The sequence below is a fragment of the Carassius carassius genome, chromosome 28 (genome assembly GCF_963082965.1).
Source record: "Carassius carassius chromosome 28, fCarCar2.1, whole genome shotgun sequence".
Taxonomy (NCBI): domain Eukaryota; kingdom Metazoa; phylum Chordata; class Actinopteri; order Cypriniformes; family Cyprinidae; genus Carassius; species Carassius carassius.
The window spans coordinates 2136421-2159798 of NC_081782.1; the positions used below are offsets into that span (position 1 = coordinate 2136421).

General features: G+C 32.4%; 1 protein-coding gene across 3 annotated transcripts in view; it reads left to right on the plus strand.

Moving 5' to 3' along the window:
* Positions 1–5221: 5221 nt before the first annotated feature.
* LOC132107682 (interleukin-1 receptor accessory protein-like) overlaps positions 5222–23378 on the plus strand; it is a 28445-nt gene continuing 10288 nt past the window's right edge. The window contains exons 1-8 of one of the 3 annotated variants that reach the window (XM_059513824.1): positions 5222–5867; positions 10262–10350; positions 16068–16350; positions 17267–17453; positions 20310–20475; positions 22582–22653; positions 22731–22863; positions 22942–23090. In XM_059513824.1, coding sequence (XP_059369807.1) covers positions 5797–5867; positions 10262–10350; positions 16068–16350; positions 17267–17453; positions 20310–20475; positions 22582–22653; positions 22731–22863; positions 22942–23090 — 1150 coding nt within the window. In that variant the 5' untranslated portion in view covers positions 5222–5796. Of the gene's footprint in view, positions 5868–9790; positions 10351–16067; positions 16351–17266; positions 17454–20309; positions 20476–22581; positions 22654–22730; positions 22864–22941; positions 23091–23378 lie in introns of those variants that run through there. The other 2 variants (XM_059513822.1, XM_059513823.1) reach the window with 2 other exon arrangements.

The following is a 23378-nucleotide window of genomic DNA, read 5'->3' on the forward strand; positions in this document are numbered from 1 at the left end:
GTAACATGATTAGCTATAAAAGCTTTGTCTTAGAGAAGCAGAGTCTCTCAGAAGTAAAGATGGGCAGAGGCTCTCCAATCTGTGAAAGACTGCGTAAAAAAATTGTGGAAAACTTTAAAAACAATGTTCCTCTACGTCAAATTGCAAAGGCTTTGCAAATCTCATCATCTACAGTGCATAACATCATCAAAAGATTCAGAGAAACTGGAGAAATCTCTGTGCGTAAGGGACAAGGCCGGAGACCTTTATTGGATGCCCGTGGTCTTCGGGCTCTCAGACGACACTGCATCACTCATCGGCATGATTGTGTCAATGACATTACTAAATGGGCCCAGGAATACTTTCAGAAACCACTGTCGGTAAACACAATCCGCCGTGCCATCAGCAGATGCCAACTAAAGCTCTATCATGCAAAAAGGAAGCCATATGTGAACATGGTCCAGAAGCGCCGTCGTGTCCTGTGGGCCAAGGCTCATTTAAAATGGACTATTTCAAAGTGGAATAGTGTTTTATGGTCAGACGAGTCCAAATTTGACATTCTTGTTGGAAATCACGGACGCCGTGTCCTCCGGGCTAAAGAGGAGGGAGACCTTCCAGCATGTTATCAGCGTTCAGTTCAAAAGCCAGCATCTCTGATGGTATGGGGGTGCATAAGTGCATACGGTATGGGCAGCTTGCATGTTTTGGAAGGCTCTGTGAATGCTGAAAGGTATATAAAGGTTTTAGAGCAACATATTTAGAGCAACACGAACTCTTCAGGAGCTGGAAATCTATATAAGGCAAGAATGGGACCAAATTCCAACAGCAAAACTCCAGCAACTCATAGCCTCAATGCCCAGACGTCTTCAAACTGTTTTGAAAAGAAAAGGAGATGCTACACCATGGTAAACATGCCCCGTCCCAACTATTTTGAGACCTGTAGCAGAAATCAACATTGAAATGAGCTCATTTTGTGCATAAAATTGTAAACTTTCTCAGTTTAAACATTTGCTATGTTATCTATGTTCTATTGTGAATAAAATATTGGCTCATGTGATTTGAAAGTCTTTTAGTTTTCATTTTATTAAAATTTAAAAAACGTCCCAACTTTTCCGGAATTAGGGTTGTATGTAAACATAATTTATTATAAATTACATTTTCTCTTGCATTTCTGTGTAGATTGCATTTTAATAATAATGTTTTTTTTTCGTTTTTAAGCATAAAAGTATGTGTAAATATAACTAGTTTATATAATCTCCTTTCGCGATTGTTTGTTAAGTATTTTAGCTAAAAAAAATTGTATATGTTAGATAATATACATCCTAATATAATTTATTCTTAATTATATTTTATCCTGTAGTTCTCTGTAGATTGCATTTTAATAATATGCTATTATTCTACTTTTTCTGTTTTTAAATCCATTTATTACAGCTTTATATTTTATCATATATATGTATATATATATATATATATATATATATATATATATAAAAGGAAAGAAGAATATTTTTATATATATATATATATATATATATATATATATATATATATATATATATATATATATATAATCAAATTATTAAATGCTTAATTTTTAAAATCTACATAGATTTATTAAATGTAGGTATATCTAAGTTTCCTTTTATAATAATTTCATTTGTGTTGAAATTATATTTAATATTTATTTTACGCTATTAAACGGCGCCTCCTGCTGGTGACGTTCTGTCAGTGCAGCGACGCCGCAGTGAAGAATATGCGCAGACACACGTGATTTACGTTTGTAAATTCTGTAAATAAAACTAACGTCGCATCAATCTGAAGATGAAGAGCAAGGTCACATTCTCGCTCCTGGTTTATAAATCGCCAGGGTTTTACTCGTTAAAAGGATTAACAGCGAGGTAAAAGCGCCTGTAAATGTTCGAGCGCAGCAGATATTGTGCTGACGCAGCGTGCGTATATCTGCTGGATTCAGGCGGAACACTGACATCCGCCGCTAGATGGCAGCATTACACCACAAACAACAACACACGGGACCAACTACAACTGCAAAAATGACAAATAAATAAATAAATAAATAAAATAATAACAATAGAGACATTTAGGAATATATAAATACAAGAAATAATAAAAAATATATAAAATTAAAACAAATAAATAAATAAAGATAATAAAGGGAAAAAGGAAAATAATAAATATATGAAAGGTAGACCAAAAATGTATCCATAACTAAATTTGAATAAATAATATTGTTCTCGTTTTATCAGTGGACAGTTAACTAAATCTGGAACCTATTGAAAACCAAAACCTGCAAAAACTTAACATGAATAAATAAATCAATGTGGAAATAAATTTCCATGGAAAATAGGAATAAATAAATGTGAAAATAAATACAAAATAATTAAAGAATAAACAATTAATAAAAAAAAGAAGTTAAAACCAATTTACAAAATAATAAACTATGGAAAATTAGGTAGTACAAAAATAATTATTTTCTAATTTAATTTTAAATGATTTGTATTTATGTTATAAAGCAATAATAATTATAACAATTATGGAAATAAATACATATGTGAATAAATAAATATTACAGTAAAAAAGAAGTTTAAAAATGACAAAAACAAAGTTAAAATCATTAGTGAAAATAACAAATAGAGATAAATTAAGTAATTCATTTAATCAAACTAAAAATAAAAAGTAATTGTATTTATTTATTAAGATATTAAATAAATTTATAAATCATAAAACTAAAATAATATTATATTATATTCCTCCAAAAATAAATAAAATTAAATAAATAAATGTATAAATAAATAAATAAAAAATACTTATGGCGATATTTAAATAGAACAATAAACAAAAACAAAAATTAATGAATGACTAAATTAATTGCTTTTATAATTTGTTCCTTTATTTATTGTTCTATTTATATATATATATATATATATATATATATATATAATTGAAACATCTGCCAGACACATGAATGCAAATAAAATATTATTGCAATACAATCGATAAAGAACTGCATATAGGAGAAAAATATAAATGAGCATCATATAAAAGCTCAGGAACTGCTGTGGTGTCTATTTAAGATTAAACATCAGCAAAGAAAGCAACGCTCTGATTATTCTCCCACACATAAACTCTATTAATTAAAGTTCACAGAAAAATGCATGAGTCAGGGACGCGCTGGAGGTAAATATCGATAAAATAAACTGTACTGGTTTGATTTACAAATGTGATGCAGATCTATAACTGTAAATCACAGACACAAACAACATTATAAGCAGTGTATCACAGGACCCTCATTCACAAACACACACTCAATCACACAGCTAATCTAACTAACACTAACTAACACTAACTAACACTAACTAACCCGCTGGCTCTCTAACTCAGAGATTTCACCCTTCCATCACTAATACACAAATACAGTCACATAGAAAAACACTTCAAAACACAGGAATGATGTGTGAGATTTAATGAACGAAATACAACAGAACAGAACAGAACAGAACAGAATGCATGAATGAATAAATAAATATTATTTAAATATATATATATAATTTATAACTATAAAATATATAAAACATACAACTTTTTAAAATAGGTAAAATAAAATAAAGATAATAATTAATTTAACGTTACGTTTAAAATATAATATAATAATATATTATTTTCAATTTATATATTATTTTTCATTATTTTATTTACCACGCAGGAGACACAACTGAGCCTGTAAAAATTACAAATAAATAAATATATGTAAAGATGAATGTTGGAATGAATCAATTCTCAATGTAACAATAAAAAAAAATGCATTAAATAATAAAATAAAGATAATAAAGGAAAATTAAAAAAAATTTAAATATAGGAATGTTATACAAAAACTTAAAAGAATTTTTATTTTAGTTCTTATAGTCCTATATAATAATAATAATTATTATTATTATTTTAAATATTTAAAATCACATTTAATATTTATGCTAAATTCAATTAAAATGTTATATATAAAAATATATTTTAAATATGTAAACTTTTATATATATGAAAAATATATAGCCTATTTTAAAAATTAAAAAATGTATCTTATTGCAGAAATGTATGAGCTGAGCTTGTAACTCAACAGCAGCACGCGCAGTGACGTCGGTGATTTTAACGTCATATCGCGTCGCGTCACGTCGCGCGGCCAGACGCGGATTTTTTGTGGGCGGAGCCTGAACTGATGCGGTCTGATGTGAACGTAAATCTGCGCGTTTGTTTCCATTCACATGGAGAAACACGGAAACGTTCGTCGCGCGCAGAACCGTCACGATTTAATCAGGTCAGAAACAGCAGCGGAGCGACGCGAGCCGGTGGGTGTCTCTCTCTTCTTTCATTCGTGCTGTTTCGTGAGGGTCATTTTGAGAGCTTCACCTCCTCTCTCCAGTGTCTCAGAGAGAAATGTCTCGAGGACCATTGCTTCAGTCATTCTGTGATAACTTCGGAACTAACTATGTTTACTTCTGTGTATAGAGTATATTAATATAATGCTCTTATTCTGAGATGCTGAGATATGACAGAGAATGATGTGTATAATGATGGAAAAATATATTTATAATATTAAATATTGATGGGGCAACAAAATGTGTGCGAATTTTTTTATTTATTTTTTGACAAGGTTGTTTGATTTAAAATAATCTGCCCCACATTTAATATATAAATGTATACATACATATATAAGGTTCAAAATGTTTAATATCGTTTTTGTATCATTACATCATATCTATATATATATATATATATATACATACACACACACACACACACACACATACATATGTGTGTATAAACAATAATATATAATATTTTATTATAATAATATTTTTATATTTTGTTATTATGCAGGTGCAATTTGATGCAATATATAATAAATTACATATATGTTAAAATATCTAAAGTTTTATATTTTAAACATGCTAACATATTTGTAAATAACTGAAACATTTAAATAAATAGTTACTTAAAATAAGCTCTTCAAGTTTTTCTATGATAAATAAAAATGATATACATGTTAAAATATGTAAAATATATTATGTTTTATCATAGTTTTATAAGTGATTAGTGATTAAAACATTTTTAAATGAATAGTCCATCAAAATACGCACTTATAATTGACACTTCTGACATCTCATAATATCAAAACACACTGTCCTTCTGTTTAGTTCCTGTTGTTTATGCTTGTTGAAGGTTATTAAATCTTAAAAACGTGTGATAATTTGATAAATGCCATGTTAGAAATTGAGCTCATACTACTGCATATGATCAGGAAAATATTATATGCAGGAAACTGAGCTTGGAAATATTATATGCTGGAAATCTTATGTGCATAATAATAAACTGGTGAAAGTGCTGTGGTGGTCCTGTTGCAATTTAATGTTTTAGGAGAAAATAAAAGCATCCTTGTACCATATAAATCAAAGTAGCATGTTATTTCCATCTGAGATGAGTGCATAGTTCCCACATATGTTGCCTGATTCATAATCATGTTTAACTTCTTCTTGTGCATGCAAGCGTTCATCACACCTGAACACACACTTGTAATTCCAGCGCCACTCTCAGGTGAGATGGATGCGAAATATGCACTCGAGCGCATCACGTTGATTGGATGAGAGTCCCGCCGGTTTGCCTTAACGATTTACGGTGACGTGCAGAGGGGCTCGTTAAATCATCCCCCGTCCCGGCTGACAGAGAGAGAGAGAGAGAGAGAGAGAGAGAGAGAGAGGAGGTGTAGTGGCTTAGAGACCAGCAGAGAGAGAGAGAGATCAGTGGAGACGGATGGTTTGTGTCTGTTCTGCTCTAAGTTTGTGGTTCTGTTGCAGAAAGATCTGGACCTGCGACGGCAGCATGTGAGTAAAGCCATCTAACATCTCAACATCACAACATCACAGCTTCTGGATCTGTGCTGAAAAATAGAGGCATTCAGGTTTTGCATGCATTGTGGTTCCAATGTTTAGTACTGATAAAAGTAAAGTAGAAATGTGGGATATGTTGCTGTTCTCAATCTCAACCACATTTATAGAACACTTTAATATCATGTCATTTTGCACAACAATGATCTTTTGTACATTATTTGCACCTTACTAAAATGCATACAATTATTGTATTTTGTATAATGTTTTTTGTATAACATTTATGTATAATATTATATATATATATATTAGTATTTTGTATAATATTTGTATGAATTCTATAAATTGATTTTAAAACACATTATTTAAAATATTTGAATTAAATGTGTAATTATATATTAATATAATTATTCATGTGTATATATAAAATTTAATATTTATTTTTTATTATTTACATTCATGTATAACACACACACACACACACACACACACACACACATATATATATATAATATATATTTACTATGTGTTGATTCATCTTTTTTTGTTAGATCTCATTTTCAAGTTCTGCATCTTTTTCTGGACTATCACAATCAATACTAAAATCAATTTTCATAATCTTGTTGATATTGTAATCAATTAATGTTTATGTATCAGTGTTATTTTAGATTCATTTAGATACTATAGTAGTTTTATGCATATTTTGAATAATTTATTTTTCCTTTGAGTTATTTTTATAGTCTTTTTTAATTGTTCTTTTATTTATTTATTTTTTTTACAAAATGTCTATATAATTTATTTTTATAAATTTTTCAGTTGAAGTTATTTTAGTACATCAAGTTAAATTAAGTGAGAATGATAAATATTGCCTTGAAAATTAGCAAAAAATAAATAAAAATACATTTACATATTGTGTTTTATTTCATTTCATATTTATTTTATTAAAGTTAAAAATAAATAATGGTTTTAGTTTTTAGTAAACTATAATTGCCCTGTTATGTAAGTATTTATTATAGCTAAGCAATTATGACACCACAATAGAAAAACATACACTGGAGGAAAACAGGAACAAAATAATATCAAAAAATCCCCAAATGAGCTCAGTATAAAAGAGATAGAAGTGAATGGTAAATTCCCACCATGATATAAAATCAGACGTGTGTGTGTGTGTGTGTGTGTGTGTGTGTGTGTACAGTTACGTGACTAATTGGCCACTTACTCTCCGCCGATAGATTATGTGCCGGGGTCTTGTGGCCCCTGAGGCCCGTCTCGTCCCCCGTCCATGCGTCTGTCTCTGGACGAGCACGGCATCGATCACACATAATCCGATTTCCCCCCAAAACAAATAATGAAGCGTTTCTGGAGCTTACCCTTTTAAGTAATTTAGTGATTCGTTCAAACCTGTGCGAATCGATGAAGTGGGTTTTGAAAGATGACTCTGATGAATTCCCATGATGCTCTAATTTCGCCCTAATGCATCTCAGCGAAATTAAAACGCACATTTGTGACGCTCACATAAGCAGGATGGAGATTTTATCTGAATTGCAGCGTTTGGAGATGATGTCGTTATTTTAGACTCATCACACTAACTGCTCTAATTAGGTTTTCGATCGTTTTATTTAGTCTCCGCTGAGAATTTGGGTCCGTCTGCTGCTGCTGGTGGTGTGTGTCGCTTTGTTTCACATTGTAATTCATTTCTTTATCCAAACAAAACAGTTCAGAGAATTCCCTAAAACCTAGTTAGTTCATTTACATATATATATATATATATATATATATTTCTTTTATGTCTTTGGGTGAACTGTCCCTTTAATTGTAAATGCAATTATTAAACTAAATAATCTAAGCAGAGCTCAGTGAAAATAGTTAGGTGCCGCATAAATCAGGGCCATAAAGTAATTAATAAAATGATAATTAATAACATTTAATAAAACTAAATTACTCTTAAATATAATAAATAAACGTTTAATATCTGACTGTGTGACCACAGAAATGTAAAAAGACTGACACATTATATCCAGTGACAGGCTACGCTACTTTTTTGTCATTTTAAAGCAAAGGTTCAAGATTAGGATGAGTTTGTTTCTTCATCAGATTTGTAGAAATGTAGCACTACATCAGTGTCTCATCAATGGATGCTCTGCAGTGAATGGGTGCCGTCAGAATGAGAGTCTAAACAGCTGATAACTATTGCTTCTGGTCAAAATCCAGTCAATAATTCATAATAACTCTTCCTCCAGTGAAAAAATGTTCTGGTATGAATCAGGAGAGAAATCTGCACAGATCAAGCAGTGTTTAAACAGCTCTAAACAAATATGTGGCTGGATTTTGATGTGAGAGACAACAAGAGATGGACATTTTCACTGGAGGAAGTGTGATTATGGATTATGGAGTCATGTTTTGTCCAGAATCAATGACTTGAAGTTAAAACGTCTTAATAATGGATTTGTTTCTTTTTTTTATTGCCTTTAATTCTAACTGTTTTAAAATCATTTTAAATAAGTCCATTTTTAAATCATTTTCAAAGTTATAAAATTGCTTGGTTTATTTTTGTTCTTCATGCTTATTTTACTTTCTTTTATGTAAAGCACTTTGAATTACCATTGTGTACGAAATGTGCTATAAACAAACTTGTCTTGCCTTGCCTTCTGTTAAACTCTATATTATTTTAGATAAAAGCGACCATTATCTAATAGTCATGAATCTGGTGCAGTTAGCTTCCCCACAAAGTTCAAGACATGGTTACAGCCTTGGCATAAATATGATAAATATATGATATGAGGCCATTCATAAATCATTAAGTTAAAGGCTTTTTTTTCAAACCCATTTATTTCGTATTATGAATCACTGTGTGTGAAACCATTTGAGTTTTTTATCGTTGGGTGTGTGAATGATTACTCGGATGTTGGTAGGTGAGTGTGTGTGTGTGTGTGTGTTTTGTGCCATTACAGGCCAGTAATGTATGTTGCCGGGTGACAGTGAAGAGAAGGTTGCTGTCCAACACCATCCATCTCTCTCTCTCTCTCTCTCTCCCTTCCTCTCTCTCTCTCTCTCTCTCTCTCTCAGTCTCTCTCTCTTTTGGCACAGGATGGTTCATTCATTCAAGGGCGCAGGGTTTGGTTTTAACATTTGAAATTCAATCAAGCTTCTCCATATGTTCATGTACAGTGCCACTTACAGTTGATCATTTGTTCTTGTTTAGGAACAGTATTTTATTCAGTATTTGCCCACAAGCTTTTGTACACTGAATACAAATCTTAACTGAATATTAAACTAAAGTTTCTGTATATATAGCTTTTGTTTTAAATGCATGCAATTTTAATATGCATTTAAATGTGAAATCAACTCACAATTTAGCTTTTATTTTATATATATTCAGTTTTCATTGTAACAATATATTTTTCAGTTTTAGTAATTTTAGAACTTTAATTTTAACTTATATTGTATCTAATATTTATATTTTATTTTAACTTCATTTCAGTCACTGAAAACAGTTTTTTATAGTTGTAGTTAACAATAGCAACACAAGATGCATGTTTTAAATACATGCATTTTTAATATGCATTTAAATATGTTTGAAGAAATCAATACTTTTATTTTTATATTTTCAGTTTTCATTTTTATTTTAGTTTGAGTTTATGTTATTGTATTGTTTTTGTGTTTTTATATCTCTATAGCTTTAATTTTTATTCCATTTCTAGTCGTTTTAAACTTAAATAATTTGTTTTTCAGGTTTTAATTTTATTTCTACTTTATTGCAGTTACTGACAATAATTATTATTAATAGTTTTAGTTTTAATAAACAATAACAAAACAATGCATGTTTTAAATGAATGGCTTTTTAATATGAATTTAAATATTTTTGAATTATAATTTTTTAATAATAATAATAATAATAATAAAAATAATAATAATTTTTTTAAATGAATCAGTTGTTCCAGTTCACATAATTGACTCTGACTCTGATTGATTCATTTATAAACTATTCTGTTCAAATCCTCGACTCAACAACCCATTTGCTAATTATTGCAAGATTTTGACTTCAAATTTGACCTGTTTTGTAAAACTAATATTTTCAATGCAGTAATATTGTGAATTTAGTGTTATCTGCAACTAGATTTGATTTGTAGAAATGATTCAGTCATTTTTGAAACATTAACTACATGAATACATCTGAATCTGCACTCGTGTTTTAACACATGCATCTTGCTTTTCTTTCTTATTCCATTAATTCTCCTCCTCCTCTAGCGATCTTAAAGCTCTTGTGTAGTAAAAACACCTTCAGGAATGTTTTATGGAGTCTGATAATAAACCGAGTGAACGTCTGATGAAATGTAGGCAGCCGATTGAACACAGACTCATTCTCTCTCTCTCTCTCTCTCTCTGTCCAGGATGCCGTTGGTCTTCACACTTCTCTGCCTCTGTGTTTTAAAGATGGGCGGCTTCTCTCCATCTGTCACTCAAGCCACCGTCCAATCAGGTGAGAGTCCATTCTGATTGAGCGGCTGTGATTGGTCGGTCTGTGACTGGTGAAGGATGAATCCTCTATTGCTCTCTTGCCCAGAGACTATATCCTTCCTCCTCATCTATCAGGAACCAATCAGATCTCACATTTGAATAATTGATCCCCTCAGCAGCATCACATTAGATCTTCCCACCAATCAGCAAGAGCGTCTCCAGAGGTCTGTGTGTTAAATCATAGAATCTGCATCTAGAAATTGTGCTGAATGATGCAAAAAATCAATAAAAAATAGAACGAGTGATTAAATTTGGTGTAAATGTTTATAAGGCTGATGGCAACTGTTGTTTCCAGCAAATTTTTAAGCTTTGATTATCTATGGATGATTTTTTTGCATATTTTATATATTTGATTTATAATTTGTTTTTTTTTCATTGCTGTTTGCTCGTTAACTAAAAGCAGAAAAACTAAACAAAACATAAAAATTACAAACTGAAATAAACATTTTATTTCAGCCAAGGCAAAAACATTTTTTAATTTAGCTTAACCTGAAGTACTGAAATAACTCAAAATAATAAAAAGTTTTTATAAAAACTATAGACGTTTTAAAATAAACTTATTGAAAATGACAAAAACTTTCAAAAAATTTCAAATTAATGTAAAAACAAAAAATAAAAATAAAATCTAATTCAAAATATTAACAAAAATTATACTAATATACTAAATTAATACTTAAATTTAATACGTTAACATACATGCAGTATAGTTTTACTATTATTATTAATATAGTAGTATTTATTTACATTTTGAATTTCCTTTTATTTTTATATTTGGAGTTTATTTTAATTTTAAAACTTAAAATATTAATTTAACAAAATTTGTTTTGTGCTTTTGTCATTTTAATTAGTTTTTGCTTCTCAATAGCTTATATAATATATTCACTTATTAATTATGCCAAGGCAACATTTCTAAATTTCGCTGTCATTTTTCAAAGTTTCATCAAAGTTTTTCATCTAATATTTATATTATGAAATATTTATATTTTACCTTATTTCAACTACTAAAAACAGTTTTCGATCTTTTTAGTTTTAATAAACAAAAACATTGCCAGATGCTTGTTGCATGTTTTAATGGAGAATCGATTTCCTTATTAAAAAATAAAACCAAATCAAGTGAAAACTTTCTAGCAAAATCTTTTTAAACAACATTAAACATTCAAAAGCAGACAATAAGTTTGTGCAATCTTCCAAAATGAGGTTAAACATCTTAAAACATTTCAGTGATGCACCAGATGTTTCCTTCTGAGTGTGTTTCGAAGGTGTTGCCCAGTGAGTCGATGTCTTGACAGACGGCGTGAAGTATAAAAGTGCATCCTTAAAGACAGCGGCTCTCCGAGCTCCTTAACATCACGTCTAATGACCTAGAACACATTCGAGCGAGTTCCAGCAGTAACCAAATAGCACAGAGACCTCATATTGATACATGAATAATGCAACAGCAGCTGTTTTCATGTTTCATGCAGCAGCTGTATCACATGTGCTGTTATATGTCATAATATTAGGACGGTCATGAGATTACGGCCGGGTGCACCTCTGGAAGCAGGGGTTAATTAAAAACGCTTGCCGCTGCAGGACAGGAAATGGATTGTTCCAGAAGGGGGTCATTTATAACGGCGTGCGCGGTGTGTGTGAGCGCTTGTACTAAGACACTCTTAATAGGAAGACTAATCCCCTCCCAGTCACAAAGTGACAGAGCAATTACACACACACACACACACACACACACACACACATCCTGACATCACCTGCCTGTCTGTGTGTGTGTGATATGAATGAGAATCTGTGTGTGTGTGTGTGTGTGTTTGTGCAGTTTCATTGATTTGGGATGGTAATTTATTTAAATAGACTTTTTGACATTAGCAGGATCAGCATTTAAACCCAAACAGAGCACCTTATCTTTCATTATTTTACAGAAATTGCATTTTCATAAGTGTGTTTTTGTTTGCATGGAGCATGTGTAAATTAAGCGTGCCACTATGATGCATGCAGTATGTTTTGTAGCATTATTTATATGCTACTATAGTAGTTTTAAATGTCTTGAATTGGCTTTTATTTTATTTTTTTTATTGTTTTTATTTATTTATTTATTTTTTAACTTTTTTATATAGCTTTATTTGACTTTAACTTCAGTTTTAGTCATTTTAGTTGTATTTTATGTTTTTGTTTTTATTATAGTTTTAGTAATTTTGTTACACTTTTATAATTTTATTAGTCTTTTTTATATTTCTATGTAGCTTTCTTTTTTTCAGGTTTAATAATTTTTGTATATGTTTTGATATCAGCATTTTAACTCAGACAGATCACCTTAACTTTGATTTTTATAATTCCATGTTTTTTTTATTTATTTAGTTTTTTTATTTTCATTTATTAAAATTTTCGATTTTTAAATGTTTTTACTGACAGTGTCATGTAAACATGGCTTAAGAAGCGAAAAGTGGAAGAACAGACAAACCAATTCAATTGAGAGAGTCATTTAGATTGGAACTGCTCTGATTGATTCAAAATCGTGACTTTGATCATTCAGTTTCAACATCGCTTGTAATGATATTCAAAAGCACGTAGTAGTGATGGGATAAATCGAGCTTTTAGTATCTCTGACTCAGTGAAACCATTGCGTCGCAAAAAGATTCAGTGTTTTGAAGCAATCCATTCGGATCGTGTATCACGAACATGGGCGTCAGTTTGGTTTGAAATGTGGTGGGGACAGAGACGCATTCAGAAGTGCATTTTCAGAAGTGCTGGGTACAATGATGCATTTTTTTTTTCTCTTTCGCGCAGGTCATGTTTTGAAAGACGTCCTGTATCTTATTAATGTAAATAAATAAAAATGTATACAAAAATGTGATGATGTCCGACTCGTTTTATGAAGAAGAAAGCCATACAAAGCATTAGACATATGATATATGACCCACTAATCTGCTTCATATCATCATATAAGTACCATGTTGACAATATGACATGGCCATGACGTGGTTTAATGTACCTAAACAATGATTACCAAATTTCTCTTTCATGTTGCTTTGTTATAACCACTGAAAACGGGGGAAAAAATCTAACCCAAAATCGGGCCTCGCTCTACATTATCCCGCTTATTACATGGCTACCCACCAAATAAATCAATAATTTGACACAAAATATTGATTTAAAAAAGAGTTTATTGATTTAAACACGATTGTATTGCTTCCGCTAAAGAAAATAGTTCCATCTCTACGATTAGAATCCTGCTGCGTCCATAGCAACGCTCTGTTTTTCATGACAACGGTGTTATTATCAAGAAATAACAGACTTCATTCTACAGTGGAATTCAACCAAGCCATGTAATAATTTGATTTAATTCCCAGTACAATTTACCATATCTACACACAACACAACTTAAGCACTACAAATTTTATCAAGATTGAAAAAGCAAAAATACGTGTAGCACAGATGAACACTATTGACTATCACACCATGATCTGACTGCTCTCAATTCACAACAACATGCATCCATCCAATCTACATCAGGCATTTTGACTAAAACTTGATCCATTCCTCATCATCATCATCATCATCATCATCATCATCACAACTATTCCAGAATTCAGCAATAGATTCAAGCAATAATTAAACAAGATACTGACTACTCAACAATCATATCCCCCAATACTTGCTGTATGAACGCAAACCGTAACTAGCTAATTAAGTTGGTGGCTAAGGAAGTCTAACGTAACATTAATTGCAAGAGAAGAATTAAAACAGCCGATCCCTTGTGTGCAAATGCACAAGACCTAGCCATAATACCAGCAAATCTTAATAAACATAAGTTATCGCGTCTTACCTTTGTGTCAATGGTCTGCAGACCCATGCTGTGTGTACAACAACATCCATTTGTTCTACAGGTTATCACTTTGATATGTTATAGTCCATGGCACTAGGATGCAACCTTGTGATATTGTATGAAGGCTAAATGACTTGCTCGTCTATGATACATTCGCCAGAAATTCTGGCCAATCCCAGCAAAGACTAGGTAGCCTCGTTCCCGCTCGTTCACTGTCCATTCCAAACTGTCAACTCATTTGAAAAACATTCTTTAAAAAAAAGAAGCGCGATAGTAATATAGAGATAATAATGTTACAGTTGTTGCAGTTTTAATGAACAGAAAAGCGTGTAGCCAGCGCAGCAGCAGAACGGCTAAATTGAACTCGAGGTTTTCAAAAAAAAAAAAAAAAAAAGTGGTGGGTACAAAATGACTCACGACGAAATCTGGGGGGGACGCGTCCCCCCCGAAATCGACGCCTATGATCACGAATCATTTGATTTAGATCGGAACTTCAGAGGAGGTTCGCGAATCATTTGATTCATTCCCGGACTTCGAATCAAAATCTTTTTTTCTGATTTATTTATTTTAATAAACTGTACAAAACATCAAACCATTAAGGCAGTACTGTTAAAAAAAACAAACAAAACAAAGTGAATAACACTGATTGCCATATATAACTTTGATATTAGTTCTGTTTAAGTGTTTGTTATGCAGTGTCAGTTTGATTTGGGATGGTAATTTATTTAAATAGACTTTTTGACGTTCAGCAGGTTCAGCATTTAAACAAATCACCTTATCTTTCATTATTATACCGTACTGCGTTTGCATACTGTAAGTGTATTTCTCTTTCCATGGTGAGTGTGTGTGTAAGAGAGAGAGAGAGAGAAAGAAAGAGCATGCCTAGGTATTAATTTCATATTGATGCATTAGTTGCTGATGTGTGAGTTTTAAGATGTAATCGGGTCGGCCTTTTTAATGTTTTAACTTTTACACCATGTTCATGTCATAAATTTGATAGCTCAATTACCTAATATTGATTTGCACGCAATAATTGAGTGTTTGAGACCATGAAGAAGAAATTTTATTGCTCAAATGTTTCGCTTTCATGGCTCAGGTGATGTAATGGAGTTATTATTAATGTTTGGTTGAAGTACATTACCGGTCAATAGTTTGGAATAATTATGATTTTTTTAATAATGTTTTCAAAGAAGCCTCTTCTGGTCACCAAGGCTGCTTTTATTTGGTCAAAAATACAGTAAAAAAAAATCAAATATTAAAAATGGTATTACAGTTTCAAATATCTTCTGTGTGAATATCTATTAAAAAGTAATTTATTTCTGTGATGCTCCGCTGTATTTTCAGCATCATTCCTCCAGTCTTCAGTGTCACATGATCTTCAGAAATCATGAAAATATGATGATTTACTGCTTGAGAAACATCTCTGATTATTATCAATGTTGAAAACAGTTGTGCTGCTCAATATTTTTCAGAACATATTTCAAAAGTTTGAGGTAAGTAGAAAGAAAGTAATACTTTTATTTAGCAAGGATGCATTCAATTTATGGATATTCTACATTGCATCACAGGAATTAATTACATTTTAACAGTTCTTTTAAACAGTAATAATATTTCACAAAAGTGTTTTTGATCAAATAAATGCAGCCTTGTTTGACCAGAACAGACTTATTTCAAAAACACTTTAATAGTAATGGACTAAAATTTCAGGGAAGAGTAAAAAGACATAGTTGCACTGCATTAACAGTACAGAGCTATAAAATCAATACAGAGCAGCTCAGATCGTTTGATGTTGACTTTGAGATCATGAATCTGAATCCATGAGATTACGGAGGTGTGTTTCTGAGGTTGTTTGTGTGTTTCAGAGCTTCAGTGTCATGACTGGGGCGTGTGGAGCGAGGGTTCGGTGCGGGTGTATGACGGGGAGGTGGCGTATATCTACTGTCCGCTCTTCTCTTATCCCACGCTCTACAGCTACAGTCAGATTCAGAACAGCAGTCTGTCTCTGCTGTGGTACCGACACACACACACACACGAGCTGGAGCAGCCCATCAACCTCAAACTACACACACTGCACAAAGACCGCGAGTACCTGTGGATACAACCGGCCTCGGCGCAGGACGCCGGACTCTACATCTGCATGCTCCGGTAAACACTCACACTGTGCATAGAGATGTGCGCAGCCACATGCATTCAAAACTGACTAGCTGAATGATTAAACAACTAGTCTTAAGAAAGCTGGATTAGTCTGGTTTAGAGTGAACACAAATACTGTACATCACATCATGGAAGTATAATGGGTTAGTGAATGCCCAGAATATCATCACTAATTCCGGCATCCGTCATGTATTCATAACTTGTATTCATGTACTTGTAAGCTTCAAAAGCAGGTGTACTGTAATATATGCGAATTATTTATCCTATCACATTTCAAATCCCATATATGTCAAAATTATAAATTACATTTAAAATGTAATTGTTACATGTATGTTAATATAATATAAATTTAATTAAAATATTATCTAAATATAAATGCATTACTAAATCATGTGGGCTGTTTCATCATATTAGGAAAGAATGAACGAAAGAAAGAATATAAAAGTATAAATAAACAAAGGTATAAGTATATGGTTTATTTATTTATTCGTTTATTCATTCATTTATTTTAGATGTTTTATTTAAACATGTATATAAACATAACCAAAATATACACATAATGATATATGATATTGTACGATATAGTAATATAATATAATATCGTGTGAAAAATGTATGAAAATTTACAATCAGATAATTCAGGTAATTTCAATATGTTGTGTTTATAATAAAATAAAATAAAATATAGGGTGAATAAATTTGGATGTAAATAGAAACTTGTAACCAAATCATGTAAGGAAATCCATCATGTAAGGAGTAGGTTAGAATTTAATAAATAAATAAATAAATAAAATACATATTTGGATGTTAGTATGTATGTTAGGGTTAGGTTAGTATATAATATAAATCTGAATATAAGCGTGTGAGCAATCGTGGAGGTTATTTGATCATTTTGTGTGTGTGGCAGCAACATTTCCTCGTGTGTGAAGATCGGCGTGAAGCTGGAGGTGGTTCAGAAGGACGGAGAGTGTAACCTGAGAGCTCAACCTCACCTGAACCTGACCATACCGATACAGAGCGAGCGAACCCTCACCTGTCCAGACCTGAACACACTCACGCTGCCCAACAGCACACACTCCGTCAGCTGGTACCACGTGAGTCCATGTGTGTGTGAATAAACATCGCAGACTATCATAATTAAATATGATGCTGAAAACTCATCCAACCGTTATGAAGCAAATGAATTTCTTAATCTCCAGAGTCGCACAGCTAATGAACTGAGAGGACGTCAACTCAAACAATCAGCATCATTCAGTTTAAAGGTTGTGCGTGAGCAAAACTATAAAAATGCTAATTAGCATGGGTAATTTGTCTGTTTAAAGAGTCGTATAATGCAAGAAACGAACTGTGGCGATATGAACAAAGATGTATTAACTATATGTGGCCCTGGGGCACAAAATCCGGTTCATGGTACATCAATATCATGTTACAAAATGTTTTCATTCATGCATTATAAAAATTTAAGTTTGGAACGTGCACTATAAAGTCTATGTTCAAAAATGTGTGTGACAGTTAAGGGTTAAGTCTCTGGGGTATATTTGTAGCAATAGACAAAAAAAATTAATTAAAAAAAAACATTGTATGGGTCAAAATTATAGATTTTTCTTTAATGCCAAAAATCATTAGGATATTAAGTAAAGATCATGTTCCATGAATATATTTTGTAAATTTCCTATTGTAAATAGATTAAAACTGGATTTTTGATTATTAATATGCATGGCTAAGAACTTCATTTGGACAACATAAAGGCGATATTCTCAGTTGTTGTTGTTTTTTTTTTTTTAGTATTTGATTAGTACTTGTATGACTGACTGAAAGTATAGTTTGTTCCCAACATGCCCTCGAATAAACTAACATACATTGAAGAGACTTTAGTTTTGTGATCACTGGATCAATAATGTGGGTGATGATGTCATATTTTCATTGATGTCCAATCAATTTCTCTGTAAAATAAGAATGTCGCCTTCCAAGTAGCGAATTCACAGATGTTTTGTAAACTAGAAGCAAATCTTGCAACAGCTTCCTCTTTCAAAAGGAAATGCATCAACGGTTGAAAGAAAATATTTAGGGATCCTGCAGAGTACAAAGCTTGGTCTTTAGAGAAAAAAGAGCCATTAACCACTAGGCTCTAGTTTTCAGGGGCACTTGTGGGAATGAGATCATTCGCCTTGAAAATGCAGCAAATAAAAGCAGCACTGGAGATGTGTGCATTCAGCTTCAAATACATTGTGCCCTGATCAAACTAGAAATCTGTATTCCTTGTGCAGCTTGTTAAAGGTCATTTCAGTCAAATGTTTTAACTGCATTTTCATGGTGCAATACGTATAAAACACAGAAAGCTGTTGCTTGTGGAGAAAACAGTTTTGAGTTTTTGTGGCAATTTATGAAGAGTTTTGCATGTAAAAGTAGACAAGGTATAGAGAAAATAAGAGATCATAAAAAATGCATGCTATTTTTCAGTTAGTACTGCCCAAAATAAGATATTTTACTTAAAATATGTTTACATTTAGTCCACAACACAAAAAATAGCTGAAATTATTAAAAATAACCCCAATCAAAGGTGTATATATATATGTATATGTGTATATATATATATATATATATGTATTTTTTTTTTTTTACAAGTATTTACATTTTCACAGATTCTGCAAGGGGTTCCCAAACCTTTGCATGCCACTATATATATATATAAATAAAAAAAAATATAAAATATAAACAAAATATATATATATATATAACACCTTTTTCATTTAAATTATTGGTTAGTTTTTTTATATGGAATTATTTATTTTTTAATAATTTCAGTACTTTAATAGAATGTTGATGTACTAAATGTTGCTTTTATTGCCGAACAAAAAGCAAAATTTTTTATATTTTCAGTTAGCATGTTAAATTAATTTTTAGTTTTAGTTAATGATAGCATTGCTGTCAGCCAAACCCTTAGTTACTTGAAAAAAAAGAAAGAAAATGTAAACGTAAATGTAAACATTAACCTTGGCTAGTTGCCAAGGCAAGATTTTTATTAAGTTTAAATACTAAAATAACCATAACTGAACTAAAATTATATAAAAACTAAATAGACAAATAAAAATAAATAAGAGGACTAAAGGCCCCTTCACACCGGATGCGTAACGAAAAAGCGTAACGAATAAGCGAATAGTTCGCGTGCGAATAGTTCGCGTCAAAACCATTCACATCAGCCGCGACGCGAATTTGCGATGTCTGTGACGTTCAGAGAGCTTCAACATTCCAAAACTTTCGCGCCGACAGTTGAGAAAATGGACACTTCAACATCATCATCCAGTGAGGACGAGCTTTTCATTTTCTTTAAAAGACAGAAAAGAAGGTTTTGGGTGCACCCAGTCCTAAAGAACAGAGAGTCTGAAGGGGAGTATGCCAATCTTGTACAGGAGCTAAAACTTTATCATGGCCGGTTCCACACTTACTTTCGGATGTCTGTGGGACAATTCGAGGCGCTCCTTCAGATAGTGGCACCGCATCTGACGAGACAAACCACAAACTTCAGGGAACCAATTGATCCGGAGCAGCGTCTGGCATTCTTTTTTGCTGTGACGTCACCTTTGTTTCCTTGTATGTGATTGGCTGAAGCCTTTTTGTCGCCTCCAAAAGTAAAAAAAAATCGACATCGAAGCGAAAAAAATAAAAGTCGTTTTTTCGCCTCAGCACATTCGCGTTCGGTGTGAAAGCACTCATTACACAAACAGCTGATCAAAAAATAAAACCATCGCGCGAATTATTCGCGCATCAAAATCGCGTCCAGTGTGAAAGGACCTTAAAACAAAAATGCTACAAAGACTAATAAAACCCATAATATTTGGGACTGACATCTTCTATCTTCATCTCCCTTTCAGAGAGTGTGAAGTGATTTAAGAAACATTGAATCTAGATCAGTGTAGGTCATGCAGGCTCATCTGTCTGTTTCTCTGTAGTTTTGCAGTACTCATCCGTTTCAAGGACACCGAAAGCTGAAAGGAGATGATCTGGTGATCTACACGATGATGGAGTCGTACACAGGCCTCTACACCTGTGTGGTTTCATATCAGATGAACGGACGCATGCTCCAGTTCACACGCAACATTAATGTCACTGCTGTTGGTATGGTTTTCTGGGGTCCTCTAATCTCATTTCTGTGGAAGCTTGTTTCTGCTACGGAATAAAAACCTAAAAAATATCATTGCAACTTTTTATCTCACAACTCATACTTTTTTCTCAGAAGTGCGAGTTTAGATCTAGTGATTCTGTTTTTTGTTGTTATTTTTGCAATTCTGAATTCATATCTCACCATTCTGAGCTTATACTGCTTATACTTGCTATTCTGAATATCTCACAAAAATGAGTTCATCTCACAGTTCTGAATTAATGTCTCGCAATTCTAAATTCGTACCTCACAATTCTGAATTCATATTTTACTAAAGATTCTGAATTCATATCTCACAATTCTTAATTCATATAATTCTGCGCTTATATCACAATTATGAATTCATATCTCACTAAAGATTCTGAATTCATATAATAATTCTGAGCTTATATCTTGCAATTCTGAATTCATATCACAATTCTGAGTTCATAACTCACAATTATGAATTCATATCTCACAATCCTGAGTTTGTCTCACAATTCTTAAATCATGTCTCACAATTCTGAAATATCAGAATTCTCCGTTTGTATCTCACAATTCTGAGTTTATGTCTCACAATTCTTAAATCATGTCTCACAATTCTGAATTCATATCTCACAATCCTGAGTTTGTCTCACAATTCTTAAATCATGTCTCACAATTCTGAATTTATATCTCAGAATTCTGAATTAATGTCTCGCAATTCTGAATTTATATCTCAGAATTCTGAATTCATATCTTGCAATTCTGAATTCATATCTCACAATTCTGAATTCATATCTCACAATCCTGAGTTTATGTCTACAATTCTTAAATCATGTCTCACAATTCTGAAATATCAGAATTCTCAGTTTGTATCTCACAATTCTGAGTTTATGTCTCACAATTCTGAATTAATATCTCACAATTCTGAATTAATGTCTCGCAATTCTGAATTTATATCTCAGAATTCTGAATTCATATCTTGCAATTCTGAATTCATATCTCACAATTCTGAATTCATATCTCACAATCCTGAGTTTATGTCTACAATTCTTAAATCATGTCTCACAATTCTGAAATATCAGAATTCTCAGTTTGTATCTCGCAATTCTGAGTTTATGTCTCACAATTCTGAATTAATATCTCACAATTCTTAAATCATGTCTCACAATTCTGAAATATCAGAATTCTCAGTTTGTATCTCACAATTCTGAGTTTATGTCTCACAATTCTGAATTAATATCTCACAATTCTGAATTCATGTCTCGCAATTCTGAATTCATATCTCAGAATTCTGAATTCATATCTTGCAATTCTGAATTCATATCTCACAATTCTGAATTCATATCTCACAATCCTGAGTTTATGTCTACAATTCTTAAATCATGTCTCACAATGTGGGGTGGTGTGGGGTGGTGATGGCGCAGTGGATAAGACAAATGCACTTGGTGTGAGAGACCCGGGTTCGAATCCACTGTGAGACACCAATGTGTCCCTGAGCAAGACACTTAACCCCTAGTTGCTCCAGAGGCGTGCGACCTCTGACATATATAGCAATTGTAAGTCGCTTTGGATAAAACGCGTCAGCAAAAAATGTAAGGAACACAATTCTGAAATATCAGAATTCTCAGTTTGTATCTCACAATTCTGAATTCATGTCTCACAATTCTGAATTCATATCTCAAAATTCTGAATTCATATCTCGAAATTATGAGTTTATATCTCACAATTCTGAATTTGTCACAATTTTGAATTCATATCTCACAATTCTGAATTAATCTAATTTTGAATTTATATCTCAATTCTGAATTCATATCTCACAATCCTGGGTTTATATATTTTGTAATATAAATTAATAGCTCACCATTGAGTTTATATCTCCATTCTGTGTTCACATCCCACAATTCTGACTTTTTCTCTCAAATCAGACTTTCACTGAACAATTCAGAGTTTTTCTCACATATCTCACAACTGGGAGAATTATTTGCAAAATTGTGAGAGTAAAAAAATCTAACTTTTTCTATTTTTTATTTTTTTTTGTGGCAGAATTAATTAATTCATTTGACCTCGTCATAAGGTTTTCACACATCTTTCTCCTGTAGTTCCTGATATTGGCAGTAAAGTTCCCATCATCCTGAATCCCGCGAGTGATCAGATCTACACGGTGACTCTGGGTGAGCATCATCATCTTTTTTTGCTGTTTTTGCCGTGTTTTCTTCTGTATGCTTCAGTGAATGTGTCTGCATTGCAGGAGATACAGTGACACTGTCCTGTCGTGTGCATCTGCCTCACCTGTACGAGGAAAAGCAGCACATCTGGTGGACCATCGATAAAAAAACCTTGGAGCAACTCGCCGACCCACGATTCAGCTCACCTGAGGCCACGTACGACATGTTTGTGTTTTTCTTACTTCTTTGATCTGTCCCTATCTCTGTTTTACTGACTTGTGTGTGTGTTTCTAGGCTTGTGTCATATGATGATGGTAACGAGTTGAAAGAACGAGTCCTGAATGTGATGGACTTTTCAGCTGATGACCTGCAGAGGGAGTTTAACTGCTCCGTCAGAAACAGCCGAGGGTTCAACACCAGGCGAGCCGTACTGAAGGCCGAACGTAACTACACATGCTAACATGACTAACACACACATCCATACTCAAATGTGTTCAAATGTCATTTATTCCTGTGATGCACAGCTGTATTTTCAGCATCATTCCTCCAGTCTTCAGTGTCACATGATCTTCAGAAATCATTCTAAAATGCTGATTTTCTGCTCAAAAAACAGTTCTGATTATTATCAGTGTTGATAAATAGCAGTAATAAATATAGGCAGCTATTTAATTTGTAAAAACACATTTTATGTGGGAAAAATTGCAAATACATTTAAAAACAGCATTGTTACC